At 33.0% G+C, this 21,132-nt stretch overlaps 1 protein-coding gene across 1 annotated transcript in view; it reads right to left on the reverse strand.

The window, feature by feature from the left end:
* MMS22L (MMS22 like, DNA repair protein) overlaps positions 1-21,132 on the reverse strand; it is a 165,580-nt gene that overhangs the window by 13,825 nt on the left and 130,623 nt on the right. The window contains exons 19-22 of the mRNA XM_051997432.1: positions 19,064-19,223; positions 13,644-13,813; positions 6,947-7,158; positions 2,034-2,197 (exon numbers count right to left, since the gene is read on the reverse strand). Of these exons, the coding sequence (XP_051853392.1) occupies positions 2,034-2,197; positions 6,947-7,158; positions 13,644-13,813; positions 19,064-19,223 (706 nt within the window). The remainder of the gene's footprint in view (positions 1-2,033; positions 2,198-6,946; positions 7,159-13,643; positions 13,814-19,063; positions 19,224-21,132) is intronic.

The raw sequence follows: 21,132 nt of genomic DNA on the forward strand, positions 1-21,132 counted from the left end.
GCAAGTAGTCCAATATATATTAAACATGATAGAAATATGTTAAATTCAATATATGCATACATATTTATACACTTATCTTGCTGCACAAGAAAAATAAAATCAAACTGGAAAAAAATGAGAAAAATAAAATGCAAGCAAACAACAATAAAAGGAGTGAAAATGCTATGTTATGATCTACATTCAATTCCCACAGTGCTATCTTTAGGTATATACGGCTCCCTTCCTCACAAGATCATTAGAACTGGTCTGAATCATCTCATTGTTGAAGTGAGCCATATCTATCAGAATTGATCATCATATAATCTTTCTATTGCCCTGTACAATGATCTCCTGGTTCTGCTTATTTCACAGCATCAATTCCTGTAAGTCTCTCCAAACTTCTCTGAAATGAATGATCGTTTCTTTTAGAACAATAACACTCCACAACATTCATATACCATAACTTATTCAGCCATTCTCCAATTGATGAGCATCCACTCAGTTTCCAGTTTCTTGCCACTACAAAAAAAGCTGCCACAAACATTTTTGCACATGTGGGTCCCTTTCCCTTCTTCTTCTTCTTCTTTTTTTTAAAATTTTTAATAGCTTTTTATTTACAAGTTATATGCATGGGTAATTTTACAGCATTGACAATTGCCAAACCTTTTGTTCCAATTCCCCCCCTCCTTCATCCCACCCCTTTCCCTAGATGGCAGGATGACTAATACATGTTAAATATATTAAAGTATAAATTAAATACAAAATAAGTATATTTTGTCCAAACCGTTATTTTGATCGGACTCTGAAATATTGTATAGTTAGCCTGTAAAGGAAATCAAAAATGCAGGCAGGCAAAAATATAGGGATTCCTTTTCCCTTCTTTAAGATCTTTTTAAGATACACACACACACACACACACACACACACACACACACACACACACACAGTTTGATAACTTTTTAAGCATAGTTCCAAATTGCTTTCCAAAATGGCTGGATCAGTTCACAATTCTACAATGTATTAGTGTCCCAGTTTTCCTACATCCCCTCCAACATTTCGTCATTATCTTTTCCTGTCATTTTAGCCAATTTGAAAGGTGTGTAGTGGTAACTCAGAGTTGTCTTAATTTGCATTTCTCTGATCAATAATGATTTAGAGCACCTTTTCATATGATTAGATATGGTTTCAATTTCTTCATCTGAAAACTGTCTGTCCATATCCTTTTGACTATTTATCAATTGGAGAATGGCTTGAATTCTTAGAAATTTTAGTCAATTCTCTATGTATTTTAGAAATGAGGCCTTTATCAGAACCTCTGAATGTAAAAATGTTTTCCCAGTTTATCGCTTCCCTTCAAATCTTATCTGCATTTGTTTTTGCTCGTACAAAATTTTTTTTTACCTTTATATATCAAAAATTATCTATTTTGTGACCAATAATGATCTCCGGTTCTTCTTTGGTCATAAATTCCTTCCTCTTCCACAGATCTGAGAAGTAATCTATCCTATGTTCTTCTAATTTGTTTATAATATCACTCTATGTTTAGGTCAAGAACCCATCTTGACCTTTTCTTGGTATATAGTGTTAGGTATGGATAAATGCCTACTTTCTGCTATACTAGTTTCCAATTTTCCCAGCTGTTTCTGTTTTATAGTGGAACTCAGGAGTTTTGACCTACAATAGGGGCTAAAGAAGATAGAGCAGCCTATATTAAACAGGGATCAATATAGTGGGCTCTGGGGAGTAAGGAGAAGATCAGGCTAAGAAAGGGGGACCCAGCCCAAGTGGAAAATGAAACAGACAACAGTATCCAAACCAATCAATAGTATTATTGGCCTGTGAGTGGCTGCTGAACGCCCAGCCTGACTAGGATAGAATACCAGACCTCAAAAATAAAATAAAATAAAATGACCTTTGTCATTTTGTCACCTTTTACCCCAAATATCATGAGCAAAAGAGGCAATATATGTAAAAGAGATAAACTTTTTAAACACTGCATAAACATTGTCATTATTCTTCACTGATAAATATATTAAATATATTAGTAAACTCACCCTGCAGTTCACTGACCAAGAGCAAACATTTCAACACACTCGGTAAAAGCTGTTCCATATCACCAATGTCCATCTTGGTTTTTGTGAAAAGTTCAAGAATGAAAGCCAGAATGGATGCTAAGCGAGGAGGTGGTGAAGATCCTTTAAATTGAATATAGGATTTCCTAAAATAAGAAATGTGTCCATATTTTTTTTTGGTTAAGGCAGAACTAAATAACATACCATTTCAGGATGATATCAAAATGAATAATAAACATTTTTAAATGTTAAATTTACCTCCCTTTTGAAGATCTATGAGTATATTCTACTGTATCTCCATTCCATTACACACAAGAAATAGAGATGGAATGGATTTTAAGAGGTCAATTAGTCTGCTCCCTCGTTTTGCAGATCTAGGAAACTGAGGCCTAAAAAAGGCAAGTCAAGGTCACATAACTACTAAGGGAAGGGTCTGACATGACCTATGTACAACAGTAGGGCAAAGGAATGCTATATAGGAAAACTATGAGTGGAACAGGAGGTAGGTTCGAATGAGATAATATCCATAAGACTTTTAGCAGAATGCCTTGGACATAGGTACTTAATAATTACTTATTCCTTCTTCTTTTTCTCCTTATTATGGTGAGATCTAGAGATGACAAACAGATACTTCAAGGAAGGCACCAATAGAGGAAATACTCATATAAATGAGAACACAGATCCAGTGATGTATTGAAGAACTAAATATCTCTCTGGTGTTCTGTAAAGTATTTGGGCTTAATAAACGTTATGAAAACTCTATGACCGTACCCAAACTATCTTATTAAATTTACAGTGCCTTTTGTTTTTCTATCACCACTATTACTAGAAATATTACCATGCCTAATATACAACATAGCCTAAAAATGAATGTTCCTTTATAAGGAAAAAACCAAAAATCCCAAACATTTAGAAGGAAGAAAAAAATCAAACTCTTACAGTGATCATATCTGACAATGGATACTATAATGTGACCTAGAAATTTCCTATCTCTCTATAGAAAGGAGAAATACGTTTCAGTTTCTTTTCTTCTGGACCATTATAGATTTAATGTCAGATGTCAAATGGGCTTAATAATAATTGAAAAGTCAAACCTACACAGTTATGCATTCTATAATAGCCCAATCTGGTGGTTTAAGAGTAAATAAAACCATACGCTTTGCTCAAAAGGCTTTATCTGTTAACTGATTATTTTTTCATAGCACAACAAGCCTTATTCTTTTGCTTCTGCTGTAATATATATAGCGTATTCTCCAAAGAAAAATAGAATCATTTCCTTCTTATGATTCTCTTTGGAGGGAAGAAAATAGGGGTGTGGAGGCAGGGAAGAGATAAGCACAGATTCTCCCACCCTCATATAAACAAAGAAATTCCTTATATAAGTTAACATTCTTCTCTCACACTGTACCCTCTCCTTCAACTGGCAGGTTAAGGAACATGCCTGAATAAAAAATTCTTATAACTCCTGAATTTGAACTCTCCTTCAGAATAGTGCCGATTTTAATCTTTAATTTAGATTTCCTGAACAACACAAAAGAGAAAACAATTAAATCTATCATTTATAGCTAATTTAACTATAAGTCTTCAAATATTTGTGAATCAATTGCAAACTTGCTATTATTTGATATTCAGAGATACACCAAAGATGTTTGATAAGGGAATCTTCTACTTAGATATAATGACAATACTCAAAAAGGCGGCCCCTAAATTTCTATATTTTTCTATTTCTATATAATGGTAATCACTTCATTCTCATAGTCCAAATATAAAAGAAACTTTTAAATTTTCTCTACTCATACAGACACTATGCTAATTCAGGCCCTCATCACCACTTACCTGGACTACCATACTAGTCTCCTATTTAGTACTCCCACCTCATTTATTTCCATATTCCAATCTGTTATTCACTATGCTGCCTAAATAGATTTTCTTTGAGAACATATTTGCCCATGTCATCTCCTCTACTCAATAAATTGGTAGCTATCTATTATCTCTAGGATCAAATATACACTCTAACATTTAAATCTCAAAAAAATCTGGTGCCTTTTGACCTTTCTATTCTCTGCTCATATTGCTTCCTCCATGTATCCTATAATCTAGTCATACTGGCCTGTTTGCTGGTTAGCACACCTACCATTCCATTAGCTATTTCAAAGCTTTGATTCTGGTTTTTGTCCCACATGTCTGGAATATAACTCTTTCCTCTTCTGGGCCTCTTAGAATCCCTGATTTTCTTCTATACTCAGCTCAAGCATCACCTTCTACATGGAAGTCTTTTTTCATCACTCTAGTTTCTTATACTCTATCCCCACACTAGCTCATTTTATATATGCATATATGTGTGTGTATGTATATCTATAATATATATACTTACACATGTACAATTGTATCATCCTTAAAATGAAAGGGAATGGAGTAGGTAATCGCTAAGATCCCTCCAAATCTAGGATGCTTTGAGTGTCAGGTCACTGTGGAGACAAACTGTCCTGTGACAAGGAATAGTAATTTCTTTTTTGTTGAAAGCTAGAGCATGAAAGTCATACCTTTCCTTGAATTTTAAAGGAAAAAAAATGCAGGAAATAGAGAAAAACGAAGCTTGGTATAGCAAGACTGAGCTAATGAGTTTATGTTCTGACCTACAAACAATAGGGAACTCAAAAGATTTTTTGAGTCAAGTATCACATTTTGAAAGTGGTGTTTAAGGAAGATAAATGTGGCAATGGTACATAAAAATGAGCAGAAAGAGCAGGGGCTGGGGACAGAAACTTATTACTGCAGTGGTCTAAATATGAGTTGACAACAAAAGGGGGAATGGAAAGGCAGGGATGAATTCAAAATATAAAGGAAGAATCAATAAAACCAATTAGATATGAAAGACAAGGAATGTAGGGTCAAAAATGACTCAAGTTTCAAGCCTAGAGTTATAGGAAAATGAATCCAAGTACAGGAAAAATAGAAAAAAAAAACGGAAGCAAAAGTAGAAAGGGCAACTTTTTGGGGATCTATGGGAAGAAGAGGGTGAGTGTCATGTTGGAGAAGAAATCCTTAGTCTCAGACAAGACCAGTTTCAGGTATCCGCTTGATATATATGGGCTATTGCAAATGTTTAGCAGACAGCTGGATATGGAGAGCAGACAGTTCTCTCAAGAGAGAAGTTAGAGCTGGAGATGTAAGACAAAGACTTTATAGGTGATGGTGAAGAAATGAACTCTATTATCCAAGGATGATTTGAACTGTAGTACATCCAAATCTGTGGAATGATTAGGGCTTCTATACTATAAAAAGTGGAAGTTACTCATTTTACCTATCCTATCCTTGGTACCTCTTTTGTAAGGTGAGAGAATTGTACCAGAGGACCCAAAATACATTTTTTCTTGTAAATTCTAGAGTACTATGATTCTTTTGCAGGGTTTAAGGATATTCTTTATCAGAGGGTTCAATAAACAGTGAACAGAAAGAAAATAAATTTCATGAATACAAACTAAGGGAATAGGGGTGGGAGGGAATTGTGTATATAATATTTTATTCCTGACTCTAATGCTTAAGTATACAAACTACGGTTTAGCAAAATCTTTGGTCCCAAATAAAGTCATAAAAAAAGCCCAAAGAATTGTGTGTTAATTTATAATCTAGTTCCTGGAAAGAAATGAGTTACTGGATACAGAAAAGATTGAAATGGTCCTCAAACTGCTGCTCTTTTCATGATCACCTTTCGCCTTTTAGCTTACCTTGATGTGATTTCCTCTCTCCTCAAATTCTTCAAATCTATTTATTATGAAAGATCTATCGAAAGCACCAAAAACAAGGTGAAACATTAGCTGAATAGAGGATGTAACTGTATTTGTTAAAAAGCTAACACAGGATGCCATTTTGGTGTAAGAGTTATTTTTGTTTTTTAAAGATGGATCTTGTTCTCCTAGAAGTCAGTATCTAAAACCTTAAGGCAGGTATAGAGAAAGCAAGGATAGCTTTCCATAAGAAACACACAAATGCCAGGAAAAAGACTATGGAAAATGGAATTTGGTTATTTTTCATTAGAAATATAAGAATTTAAAAAATGAAAGTTTTTCAAATTAGAAAGGTTTAAAACAATGTATACTAGTATATATAAGTAAAAATGTTAAGAAAATTGGGAGTTGTAACTGATTTTTTGCAGAATCACTTAAACTGTCCAGAAACACTTAAAACAGATAATAGATTGTCTAAATTTTAGTTTGTTTCCCTTTTTTAAACATTAATTTCCTAATGTAGTAAGTACCCCTCTACTTCCAAAATGAACCCTTTCTTATAACAACAACAACAATAAAAATAAACCATGTTATTAAAAAAGGTCTATAAAGCTATCTTATATGATAGCATTTATATGGAGCACTGTAACCCCATCCTCACAGTTGCCTACCTTTTCCTTTTCTCTAGGATGAAAACTGGTCATTGCAACTAATCTTTTTTTTTTTTTTTGTACTTTTTTCATTTATATTATTATAGTCATAGTCTCTTGATATTATTTATTTTATTTTGCATCAATTCTTAATATTCTTTCATATTGCTTTGAATTTTTAACATTAATTTGAAAAAACAAAATATTTCATTGCGTTTACATACTATAATTTATCACTTTGTTTCTAGGTTTTTTAGTACTATAAGAACTGCTTCTCTGAATATTGCATTATTATTTATTCTAAGGTATGAATGTTTAAAGCTATGGCTTTTAAAGCTCTTTATTATACCTAATAGTAGGGTATGGTTAGTAATTTTTTGAGTTTTAAGACCAACTGTTAAATACATTTATTTTTAATTTTTTTTTAATTCAATAGCATTTTAATCACTAAAAAAAAAAAACACAAAAGGAAAATTTGGCTTGAAATGATCACCTTTTCCCTTGTATTTACTGTTACCTTATTACTTGCACGATAATTTTCTGAAGACATGCAATCTTGGATGTTGTGGATGATCTGCTCAATGCCAAGAGAACAGGATGTTGTTCAAGGACTTGAAGAGATGGGGAAGCTGGCAGAAAACGCCCAATATATTGCTCAACAATGTTCCCTAGTAGTTGGTTCAAATAGGCATTCTGAGTTTGGGAATGACAACAAATAATACACATTCCCTGAGTGAGAAACAAAAAGAAAGAAGAAATAAATAAAAGAGGGAACTATAAAGAATATGCCAGACAAAAAGAACAAACACAGGCACTTCTACTCATTTTCATTTGTTAGAATTTTTAAGTTGACAAACATATTCCATCATTAATCTATAATACAGAGTATATATGATTTACTAGTAAAATCAAGAACTGAATTTATATGGTCCTTGGAATGATTCCAGAGTATGAAGCTGATAGATACTTGAGAGCAAAATAAAGACCTCTATTCTGTATTTCTGTAATATTTTTATATAAGAAAAATAATAAATAGTATTTCATGGCTGCACAGACTCTTTACTTTCTCCTTCATCTCAATACTCAAATTGCACGTGTTCCTCAGTGACTGAAGAAGAATTCAGGAAAAAAGTCTATAAAACTGCTTCAAAACATGCTTTAAATTCTTTCAGATAGTCATCACCTCCCTTCCACCCCACCCCCCCCAAAAAAAAGAATATGAGAGAATGAATTCATGATATAAAATTTTTATATTAAGGAATGTGTTTTTGTTAATATTAAGGTACAAAATAATATTGTTTCATTTTTGTCTTTGTATTCGCAGTAACTAAGCAGAGTGCCTGGCACAGAGCAGGTACCTAATAAATGTTTTGTGAGTGATAGAGTGACCATGTATAACAATTTGTCCACTGTTCTAGTAAGAACATTTTAAGAAGTAAACAACAGGGATATAGTTTTTAGGCTCAAATGATTTCAGATCTAGTTCATGTGGTTTTTTACTACATGCAAAAGGAAGCCATTTACTCTCATCCTAATGTAAGTTCCATACCACCATCTGAATAACAAAAATGTGCCCAAATCAGCACAAGGTCCAAAATCTTTCACTCCATCATCAGCTAAATATTGGGACTTTAAGGGACAGACCCAGTCTGTCAGACTATAGGTGACCTTAGATAAATACATTTTGGGGTGTTTCTGAGGATTTCTAGAGTAAATTCTAAATTGATAAAACCTTTAGAGCTGACTCAGTAGAAGATGGAAATTCTGGGAATCTGCTTATGCTTCTACTAGAAAGTGCATATTAAGTTCCAAACAATATGCCGTAAAAGTAAAAATATTTTAGCATATGTATAACATATTTTTAAAAGAGTATGTATGTATATACGCACATATATTTAGTTAGTATACACTCACATACATAATATATATGTGTATTTATATTATATATATATATTCCATTTTACCAAAGGAATGAGGAAATAACATCATTTGAGAATTTCATTATATTTTACATCAATAAATTATGGTTTTCCTCAAGCAAAATATCTGTCAGTCATGCTACCATAGCACGAGTATTTTTTAAAGTCAATATTACACTTTGAAGAATAACAAGACAAAAATCATAAAAGATTTTATATATATATATATATATATACACACACACACACACACACACACATACATACACACACACACACACACACACACATACACATGAAATGAAAGTTGGACCAGAAACTAAAGGTAGCTATGCATAAAAAATCAAGTTGAAAAATGGGCCAACTTGGCTCTTTTCAATGATGAGGTGATTCAAGGCAATTTCAATAGATTTGTGATGGAAACAGCTATCTGCATCCAGAGAGAAAACTATGGAGACTGAATCAAAGCACAGCATTTTCACTTTTGTTGTTGTTATTTGCTTGTTTTTTTTTTCCCTTTTTTCCCACCTTTTGATTTTTCTTGAGCAACATGATGAATATGGAAATATATTTAGATGAATTGCATATGTTTAACCTATATTGGATTGCTTGCTGTCTAGGGGAGGAGGTGTGGGAGAAGGAAAAATACGGAACACAGGGCTTTAAAAAGTAAATGTTGAAAACTATCTTTTCTTGTATTTGGAAAAATAAAAAGCTATCAAAAACCAAGAGAAAAATGATCAAAAGTTGTCTGTCACGGACCATTTTAGCTATGAAAGACAAATACTGACAATGTTAAAGTAGTGTTTCCTATAGAAACAACAATATTGACTGTTGAATGGATTCTAAGTTTGACACAAATGTTTTTCTGTTTAATCAATTTTCTAGGAACGATTTTATCAATGTGTGTTCTTCATAAAGATGAAGTGCAATCATTCTTAACTACCATCTTGTGTCAAAAAAAATTATTATCCTTTTGCAATTTTTTAGTCATGATCCTCTGTGTATTTATGAAGGCTTGTTTTCATATAACATACATAGTGTCCCAATCCCTGAGCCTATGGCTGAAGCCTTTTCAGTTTGATTAGATCTACCAAAGATCACCTATTGTTGGCAATCTATCTTCACAATAGATGGCTTTTGGGCTTCTTTTTCTATTTTTTTTTTTTCCTGGCTTCTGGATTTCTTAAATTCAATAAGTCCAAAGTAGAATTCATTATCCTTCCTCTGAAATGCTCCTCTCTCCCACCTCCCACATTTCTTGAACTTTCCTACTACTGTTGAAGATAGCACCATCATTCTACTCACCCAGGTTAGCAACCTCATTGTCATATTCAACTCCTTCTCACATATCCAAACAATTGCCCAATTCTGAGAATTTTTTATCTACAGTATCTCTCAGTTCTCTTCCCATCACTCTAATTAGGGGGTCACCACTCTAATAGGACTTCATCACATTTCATGTAGACTACCATAATAGCCTTCTCTTGATGTCTCTAATTTAAATCTTTCCTCTTTACAAAATATACCATTTATGTGATTTTTCTAAAGTTCAGATCTGATTGAATATGAAATTTGTCTGGCATTTAAAATTCTCTACAACCTGGAAACTTCCTATCCTTCCAGTTTTCTTATACATTACATTACATACGTCACACATTCCAGCCACATTGATCTACATGCTGTTCCTCAAGTCAATGTTTTATCTCCTACTTTAGCGACTTTGGATTGGATTTTTTTCATGTCTGGAATTCTCTTACTTCTCACCTCTGCCTCTTAAAATCCTTAGCTTTTCTTTAATTCTGAATCCCCATCTACTGGCTATTCCCACTGCTGTTTACCAACATATCCACATTCCTTACACTCAAAAAATCTTCACTTGATCCATCCATTCCCGATAGCTATGGTCCCATAATTTCCTACCCTTTTGTGACTAACTTCCCCCCTACTTCCTCTCCCCTTACTTTTTTCTTAACTCAATAAAATATGGCTTCTGATCTCATAATTCAACCTGAATTGGTCTCTCCAAGGTCATTAATGATCTCTTAATTACAAAATCTAATGGTCTTTTTTCAATCATATTCTTACTTGACTTTTTGGCATTTTTGAGTCGTCAATCGCCCTCTGCTTCTCTGTGATATTATCTTTTTTTCTAGGTTTTTGTGACTATCCTCTTTTGATTCTACTTGTCAGACCATTCCTGTCTCTTTTGGCAAAATCTTCATTTTTATCATACCCAGTAATGGTTGAGGTACTCCACAACTCTGTCCTCAGCCTTCTCTTCTCCCCCTGTGCTATTTTACTTGGCAATCTCATCAGTTACTTTGGATTAAATTATTATCTCTTTTGCAGATGAGTCTCAGAACTAGCTTTCCAGCAATAAACTCTCTTAAAGACTGATGTCATATCTCCAACAGCCTTTTTTACTCAAACTGGATGTTAGGATACATCTTAAAGTCAACTTGTCCAAAACTGAACTCATTAGTTCTCCCTCCAATTCCTCCCCTTTTCCTAACCAATGCTGTTGATAGGTATCCACCATCCTCTCAGTTACTCAGACTCAGAAGGTAGGTCTCCTAATCTATTTCTCACTCTCTCCCATCTAGAATATACAATCAGTGCTCAAATCCTATTGCTTTTACCTTTATAATGCTTCTCACATACACCCTTCTCTTTTCTGACACTGCCAGCACCCTGATGCAGATTCATCACTTCAGGGCTGGACAGCTGCAATAGTCTAATGGTTGTTCTCCTTGCCACAAGACTTCCTCCACTTTTAGTTCAATTTACATTTGGCTGTTGATTTGAACTTCCTAAATAAAGGTCAGATCATACTATATTGGAAGGGCATCTCCCTCTAATTCCAAAAATTCCAATGTTTCTCCCTCACCTCTAGGATCAAAAAGAACATTCTCTATTCAGTATTCAAAACCTTTCATAACTGAGCTCCTTATTCTTCTTCCTGTATTCTATGAACCAGTGACACTCTTTTCCATTGTTATTCATAAAAAACATTCATCTCGATTCTGAAATTGTTCCCTGTGTTTGGGATGCTCTCCCTCTCCTAGTTTTCATGATTTCCTTCAAGTCTCAACTACAATCCCACTTTTTGCAAGAAGTTATTTTCAGTCCTCCGTCTTATTGTCTTCCCTCTGAAATTATTTCCAAATTATCCTGTACATATCTTATCCGTATATAATACAGAATCACTGATTGTTAATGATGAATCATTTTCTCAAATAGACGAATCAAGTTCTATTGTCCAAAATGAAAACAATAAAAACACTTATCTTTTTAATCTCCCATAATATTGAGAGTTCCTTGAAATAGGGAGTTTTTTTTTTTTTTTTTTTTTGCTTTTTTCTGTGTCCCCAGTTCTTAGCACAACACTTGGTATATAATGGGCACTTAATAATGCCTATTTGACAAAGATTTAGCTCAAAGCCCACTTTCTGTAGAGGGTTTCTCCCAGTGCCTCTAGCTATCAGTGTTCCCTCCTCTATATTATCAAGTATTTACTATTTCTTTATCTTACATATATCTGTTTATATACATTTTTTTCTCCCTCAATTAAATGTAAGTTCCTTGAAAGCAGAGACTGTTTTCACTTTTTCATGTATCCCTGGAACTTGTAACAGTGCTTGGCACATAGCAAGTCCTTAATGAAAGATTGCTTATTGATTGATCATATCATTCTTCACTCTACTTATTAACTCCAGTGGCTCCCTATTACTTCTAAGATCAATATAAACATCTGTGTCATTTAAATCCACTCACAATATAGCCCTTCTTACATATTATTCTCCTTCATACATTCTACGATTATCATACTGGCCCTATTGTTCTACATAGCCCCATCTCCAATCACACCTCTACCTTATTTGTCCCCTTTGTTTGCATTCCTTTCTCATTTTTATATTTTGAAATCTCTAGTTTCTGTCCAAAAAGGGCTTAAGTTTCATCTCTTATGAGATACTTTTTTTGACTCTCTCTTCCCTGGGAGTACTCCTTTGCCAAACCACCTGATATCCATTCAATTTGCATATATTTTGCATATCTTTATCTCTCCCTGTTTTGAATTCAGGCTCTTTGACTGCATTTTGGTCTTTAGAACCTAATGTCTATCATATAGCAAGCACTTTATAAAACAAACAAAAAAATGGTATTAAAATAAAATATAAGAACTGGATATGTTTCTTCAGTGGTATAATGAATGATTGTCAATGAGGGAACGTCTTCAACCAATCTAGTCAAAAACTTCCTTGAAAATTATAGAGCTACCTAGTGCACAGATAGATTAATTTCCCTGCTCAGTTATTCAGTCCAAAAGTGGGAGAGGTGATACTTAAATCCAAGACATCTTGGATCTGAGGTCAGCTCTCTATCCACTTTACCACATTACCTCTCATTCTTAAAATATTACTAATTTTTAAATTTTTTTTGAATTATCAATTTTATTTTTTCCTGGATCTCGTTTTAGAATCACAGATTGTTAATGATGAATAATTTTCTCAAATAAACGAATCAAGTTCCATTGTCCAAAATGAAAGCAATAAAAACACTTATCTTTTTATTACATTTTATAGACCTTAAAAAAGGTGGCAAATTTAAAATCGTATTTAATAATTAATAATTGCTAACATTCATATAAAAACTATCATGTGCCAGGCATTGCATTAAGTCCTTTACAATTGTTATCTCATTTGATCCTTATAACAATTCTGAGAAGTAGATGCTATTATTTTGCCCATCTCACAGATGTAGAAAGTGAGGCAAGCAGAAAGGTTAAGTGACTTGCCAGGTTTACTCTGCCAGGAATTTTTGGGCCTAATCTGAATTCAGGTTTTACTGACTTAGCACCATCAAGCTATCCCCATATTGATCCTGCTGGTGAATTTCAAGATTAAAAAAAAAAAAACAGAACACCAAAAATCTCAACTTCTTCTTCTCTTTAGTAATAATTCTATAGGAGGAAGTAGTATCATATTACTACCCTGTGTGACAAGTTCTCCTATAATCTTATTCAAGGTTCCTTTGAAATTTTGAGATAACACTTCCAAAACAATGTCAATTTTTGTGGTCAATAAAACTACAAAACAAAAACAAAAACAAAAACAAAAACAAAAACAAAAAACAAACAAACAAAAAAAAAAAAACAACTTTCCTTAAGCTCAATGTATGTGAGATAGCAAAATAAACTTTTGTCATCTTTCTTTAATATAAAATGTTTCAAAATGAAATGTAAAGTTTATTTACTTATGGGCAACTAAAGGTTTTAAAATTACATTAATTTACCTGAAGATAGAGCGGAAGACTCTTCCGAATAGCAGTTAGCATAGCTGTGGGCAGGTCTTTCTCTTGTTGCAGCACAGCATGTGGAAGAAGCAAGCAGTCTATGATACGGAACAAGAGCTTCTGTGCTTTAGAAGTGGCAAGAATCAGCGCCCATGACTTTACTAGGACTCCTATAGAAGAAGCATTGGGGAAAAAATAGAAAAGGAAATTAGGAAATATGAATAATACTTTAAACATTTTCTAATTAAGCTGTGCAAGATCCAATTACAGAATGTGTAGGGAAAACAAAAAGCAATGAACAAGTTAAGCTTGGTTCCAGGATCAGTTATTTAACTTTCTAGTTATATGTCCTTGGAGATGTTATTGGAACTTTAAGCACATTGAGGGTTTATGCCTTGAAAATGAGGATTTCATTTCAGCAGAGGGACAGGAACCTACTGGGCAGAATAGGGTATCATGCACTGTAAGATGGAGTGATGGTTTAATTACCTTTTTTGTTGTAAGAGTGGGTTCAATTTCATGAAGGAAGATGAAGGGGAAAAGGTGACATTTCTGTATTTACAGATGTATAATAAAATCAAGAAGCACCAATAAAACCAATTTAATAATAATAGCAATAAAATCAACTGTAAAATCAACAAATGAAATGTGGAAAATCGGCTTACATGACCCCAGAATTCTCTTTCAGCTCTAAAATTTTGATTCTGTCATTTTCCCATTTACCAGTCATGCATATAAAGTCAGCTGTTTAGCTTTAGATTTTGTTTATAAATGACTTAGATTTCCTTACTGCAGCGGAAAGAGCACTAAGTTTGCAGTACGAGGATCTGCATTCTAATCCTACCTTTGTCACTTATTAGCTATGATGAAGGTGTTGGACAGGCTGGCTGAGAAGTTCTGGCCTAAATCAGAGATCCCAAGGAAAATATTGGATTTTTTTTTTTTTTTTTTTTTACAGAAAACTAGGCATTTTTTTTTAGAAAACTATTTATCAAGAGTCCAAGCTTTAAAGATACTTCATAGTATGCGGTACTTTTCCCACTAAATATTCTAAAAAGATTGAGTTACAAATTCCCTGAAAAAAACCTTATAACATATTATAGGAAAGGCTGGATCAGACGAAAAAGTTAAAACATATTAAACAAGGGCAAATCATAATCTTAGAAAATAGACAAAAAGAAAAGGCTAGATCCAAAACACAGGGAAAGATGCAGATACCTTATTCTTCGTATTTACCTGTTTATTTATATGTATATACATATATAACAAATACATATATTCTCATGTTCTAAAACTGAAAAAAGAAGGCAACAAAATAAGCCTGCAGAAGAAGTTATTGATGTATAAGAGTCAACCCATAATCACCCCTATGAACCACAAACAACATTAATCTTCTGGTGTAAAAGAAAATACAATGATCAATCATAAAGAAACTCAATGTTCACTTAGCAATATTTTAAATAATGCTGCCTCACTCCCCATTTTTTCTACCTATTGGAAAAAAGCATTTATAAGACCTCATATTAATATACTCTTAAAAGGGTATTGCCATTATATCTGACATTCACAATGACTCATTCTTCTCTCATTTGTCATAGCTAGATCATTTGGGATGGATAGGTACCTACTAACATGCATACATATTTCGTCCACATTGGAAATTTCATCACCTGTAGGTTAAAGTACTTTATTTGAAACCATCTGTTTTACAGGTTCATAGGACACAGAGAAGATACATCAATTTTACTGCCACTTTTTAATGTTCACTGAAAGGCAAACATTTCTTTGAAACAGTAAAGAGGTAAAATTTCCAGGAAATCTGAAGTCAATGGAGATTTAAAAGAAAAAAAAAAAGAAATTGGAGCAAGAAGATTATTATAAATATAAACACCAGCAACTGCTTTTCTTGTCTTTTAAGCACTTCATAGGTAGGAAGTTACACTGATAATTTGAGAGCATAAACATACATTGGCTTTAACTTATTTACTCATATAATCATAGCTTAGTTAGTATATTTAATATTTATTAAGTACATAGTATACGTATGTTGGCACCTGGAATACAAAGACAATAATACAATTTTTGTCTTCAAAGTCTTAAATTCTATTGGTATTATAAATCCAGATTAGGCAACACATGAAGAAGCAAAAGGTAAAACTGAGAGGATAAGAAAGGATTTCATGGAGGACATAGTCCCTGAACTGAATTTGGAGAAAGCTAAAGAGACCAAGAAGTAAAACTGAGAAAGATTTTACTTCCAGACATGAAGGGCTAGCCAGTAGCAATGCAGGAAAAAGGAGACAGAACTATGAGTCCCATAGCTAACAGTCCAATTTTAGACACAAAACTGGAATTATACAACTCTAGTCATGAAACTAAAGTTTTACAATTTAACTGTGTAAAAACATAATTAAAGAAAAAAAAAGAAAGTATGAAGAGTTAGATAAGAGCCATATTGTTGAGGGTTTTTAAATTCTGGACTAAGAAATTTCTATTTTGAAAAAAAAAATACAACAACTCAAAAGATCATATATCATTATGTGATTTGTGCCGGTAATTGTTTAGCAACTGTTTCAACACACTTAATCTGTATAATTAACTATTTCTCCATTACTTTATTAAGATTAGACCTTAAAGAAAACCCTGATTTTTATAGTTTGAAATGACAATGAATTATACTACTGAAGGGAGTAACCACCTATATGAGATGATAAATCCACTGAAAAACTGGAGTATTTTAAATGCATATAAAAATAATAACAATAAACAAGGATTTTTTTTTTTTTCTAGATCCTTTGTAGATCTCCAGAGGTAACTGGCTAGGAGGAAATTATTTCAAGCTTCAAAACCACTGAACTTTATGCTTTTCTACCCAGAATCCCTTGAATTAGTATGGGTAATAAACCTATTTCCTAACTTTTTAATGTAATAAATATGAATGGGATTGCTGAGCTAATGTCTACCATTGACAGAATTTTGAAAAATAGTCAGAGCTATACATTGACAAATGCACTGATCCTGAATTCAAAGAAAAGTAGATGAACATACTGTTTTCTTTGTGTTTATTATTTGTATTTATTAGTAAGAGTAGGAGTAGCAGAAGAAATAACAGCTAGGATTTATATTGTGATCATTATATGCAGATGGGTGGCTCAGTGGATAGACCACAGGATGTGGAATCTGGAAAACTTCATTCAGATCTAGCCTCAGACATTCACTTAGCTATATGGCATACACTGGAGAAGGAAATGGCAATGACTCCAGTTTCTTTGCCAAGAAAATCCCAGGTAGGTCATGAAGAGTCAGACACAACTAAACAACCACTATCACCACCATGATGTGCCATTTTATAAATATTATCACATTTTATCCTTATAACAACTTTGGTAGATCATTATTATCACCATTTTACAGATGAGGAAATTGAAGTGGGCAATGGTTAAGTGACTTGCCCAAAATCACACAGCCAGTGATGGTGCTGGTGAAAGCAAACTATAAAATACCCAAAAGAAAAAAAAAAAGACTCTTCTTCATCTTCTCCTTCTTCTTCTTCTTCTTTTTTTTTTAATGAAAATAACAGTGTAATGTGACATATTTAACATGTATAGGACTGATTGCCATCTGGGGGAGGGGGTGGAGGGAGGAAAGGGAAAAATCGGAACAGAAGTGAGTGCAAGGGATAATGTAAAAAATTACCCTGGCATGGGTTGTCAATAAAAAGTTATTTAAAAAAAAAAAAAAAAAGAACAGTATAGGACAGTATAGAGTACTGGCCCTGGAGTCAGGAGGAAAATGACTCCTTATAGGCAGAAATTTTGCTTTGGCCCCTGAGAATGTTAGTAAGCTGCTTTCTTGCAGACTAGAGAATTTTTATTGAAATCTTCCTATTGCATAGTTTTTAGAAACCATCTTAAGGAAGTAAAAAGACTGGTAGCAAGGATTGAGATCTTATCTTAAAGATTTTATTTGTCATATTGCTAAAATAAATCAAAAGCCAAAAACTTCAATTTTTTGGAACAAGAAGTCTTAAGAGGGGAAAAAAAATCTTCCTCTCAAAAAGTCTGGATCTTCATTCTCTACTGAATATTTATTTTGACAGTTCCTGATGATATATTTTATATGTATATTTTATAAATGTATATTTTATAAAAATAAAAATCATATAAAAATTCATCTTTGCATACACTAGGATCTCACAATTCACATAAAATAATCCAGAAAACAAAGCAGCATAATAGTTGATAGTGTGCTAATTTCTAATGTTTACTTTATAGAATAGACAACCAAATAAAAACATTTTCTAATCAACAATAACTACCCAAACATGCACTTAATAAATCCTAAAACATCAGCTTTTCATTCAAAAATAAAAATACTTCAATTTTCACCACTTTCTACACCATCTTGTTAAGATATGTGAGTGCAAACATAGATATTCACATTTCTCTTCCTCTCTTAATAACAAAGACTAAATTTTCAGATAGACACTGATAAAATAACACTTGTACCACTGTTAGACATTAGGAATAAAATTATAAAGAATCAAAAAACGTGCACTCTCTCTGACTCTATCTTTCTATGTATATAAGTATATACATATATGTATGTATCCATATGTCTAAATATATATTTATAGATAACACGTGTTTTGTAAGATGCTATTTACCTCTCATCACTGTGTTTTTTTGACATTTGCAACTTTAAATAAATTTATATTTTAAAAATCGATCAAGAACATTAAAATTTTACTGTCTGGGTACAGGAAATACACATACATACACACACACACACACACACACAGAGATAATTATTTATAATAGGAGTTTAAATATTAAATAAACAGAAAAAAAGATGGATAGTCTAGGATCCTGTTCCCAAAACCCCATTCCCTCCCGTACCCTCAAATTTGTTCACTAGTTCCAATATAATGTCAAAATATCTAGAAAAAGTCCTCCAGGGTGCTTGGTGGAATCTTTATCGCTTAAATCACAAAAGCATTTGTTAAGCACCTACTATGAAATAGAAACAAAAGATCCAGAGATAAAAATAAGAGTCTTTGCCCTCAATGAATTTATCAGTATAAAACATGTATATAAATAAGTACACACAAAACAAAAATAAAGTTGTTTTTTCTTTTACAGGGAAGAATACTAGCAAGTATGGGAAGACATGGACAGGGGTTAAACAGACCAAAAATGTTATGACTGAAAGGGATTCTTATGATGGTATGTTCACAGATCATTGAAGTGTCACTATTAAGGAATTATTTTTATTACTGCTCTAATGTTAGCATAGATAATTGTGAGGTGAAAGACAGATTTATTCCTTCATTCTTTGCTTCTATTTTAAGGGGCCAACCTACAAAACCAAATTTTGAGTTACTAACAAGAAAATGTTAAATACCTTTGGTCAATACATACCCATTATTTTGTAAGTCAGCTGTAGACCTGCATTGGAACTTTTTTTCCCCAAGTAAGGCTTAACATATTTCAATATCTCACCAAGGTATTCTAACGCTTTTGTGACCATGGCAGACTTCTCAGGAAGTGTTTGTAAACTACTGTATGTGATACCAACAGCCTGCAAAAACCAAAAACCAAAAATTAAAAACAAAAAAACAAACCCAACAACCACAAAACAACCAGGAAAAACAAATACGTCTGATGCTTCTTCTAAGCTTTAGCTGACATGTACCTCTAACTTTCCATTTAAAACTCAATGCAATTAAAATATAAATCAAGTGTCTAAAAAACTCAATTCTTACAATAAAAGATTTTTAAACAAAAACTCAAAAATCATTTCTTCAATAAATAATTGCTTTAGAGATCACATAAGAAGGGACAATGACAGGATCAAATGCTCTATGTTTCCATGGTTAGGGAGATAGCTCAAATATCCCTTAACACTGTTATTAATAGTTTGTAATTCTATAAGAAGAGTCACTAATCTTTTTCTTAAAGATCTCTCCTTAATAGAACCTCACTACCTTTTCCTTACAACTTATTAGAGAATGTTTCCTTATTTCAAGCCATAAACTGCCTCTCTGAAGTTTTTAAACCTTATCACAATTTTGTCTTCTAGGAATAAGATAAACAAGTTAATTCTTCTTTTACAATTGATAGTTCTTCAAATACTTGTAGACAGTTAAGACAGGTATCTTGTTTCACTTCTCTTAAGCTCATCACGCCCTGCCCTATAAGCAATCTTCATATGGCAAGACAGTAAACCTTTACCATTCTGGCTGCTCAACTCTAGTTGGTTTATCAATGTTCTCACTAAAGTACAAACTCCAAACTAAGCATGGTATGTCAGATGCAAATTGATTATGTCATAACAGATTGAACCATTACTATCATTACTAAATCTTGTATCTTTTAATGAAACCTAGATTAGTAATTAGCCTTTTTTTGCTTCCAAGTCATACTGTTAACTCATCTTAAGGCTGTAGATCATTAAAACCCCAAGGTTTCTTTCAGACCAACAACTATCTAGCCATATCTTCTCCATCTTGAACTTGAAATTTTTTAGTTAAATTTTTTTAAAAACTTAGATTCAGTGCAACATTCTATCCCAGGGGTCCTCAAACTATGGCCCGTGGGCCAGATGCAGCAGCTGAGGACGTTTATTTCCCTCACCCAGGGCTATGAAGTTTCTTTATTTAAAGGCCCACAAAACAAAGTTTTTGTTTTTACTGTAATCCAGCCCGCCAACAGTCTGAGGGATAGTGAACTGGCCCCCTATTTAAAAAGTTTGAGGACCCCTGTATCCTATTGAGAACTTTTTTGCATCTTGTTTGTCTTATGTCTATTATACTTCCTAGGTTTATGCTAGTTATAAATCCACGAGGTATGCCATCTACAAATGACTGCACATTGGCTCAAGATAACATGAAAAACTGTTATGTGGCATATGGAGTTGATTAGGTTTCTTAAAACATGAGGTTTTGAAAGGAAAAGTATATGTTGGAAAAGAAAAAGTAGAGGCTAAATTTAAAAAGCCAGACATAACTCGCTTTTGAAAAGAAATTAATTTCTGGCCATTATGTTGTTGTATTATAGCACTATTTGTACTTCATGCCTTACTTTCAGTATCCTAAAACCCTTTCATTTACATATTGTACCAACTTATAAGAGGGAACTCCCTTGGGTCCTATACTAATGAATTTAATCATTAACATGTCCCAAATCCTTTTTACCTACAAGACAGCCCTCACCATATGGATTCTAAGGTTAAGCAAAGGTGCTTATTTATCACTTCAGTGCTTTACTATCTATTTTCCATTTAATGTTATTTTAAAAGTTTTATTGCCCTCTTGCATGGAATCGTTTTATGTCTTTTGTCCAAATTTTTTCCTCTGAAACTTACCTTCAATAAGTGAAATAGGAATCAATGGAAAACACATGACAAGATTTACAGAAATTTACTTTACAGGCAACTTTTCAAGAACATGTCATGTTTTCTAGCATATCACTTTAACTGAGATATATAA

This window comes from Antechinus flavipes, chromosome 4 (assembly GCF_016432865.1).
Source record: "Antechinus flavipes isolate AdamAnt ecotype Samford, QLD, Australia chromosome 4, AdamAnt_v2, whole genome shotgun sequence".
NCBI classification, from domain to species: domain Eukaryota; kingdom Metazoa; phylum Chordata; class Mammalia; order Dasyuromorphia; family Dasyuridae; genus Antechinus; species Antechinus flavipes.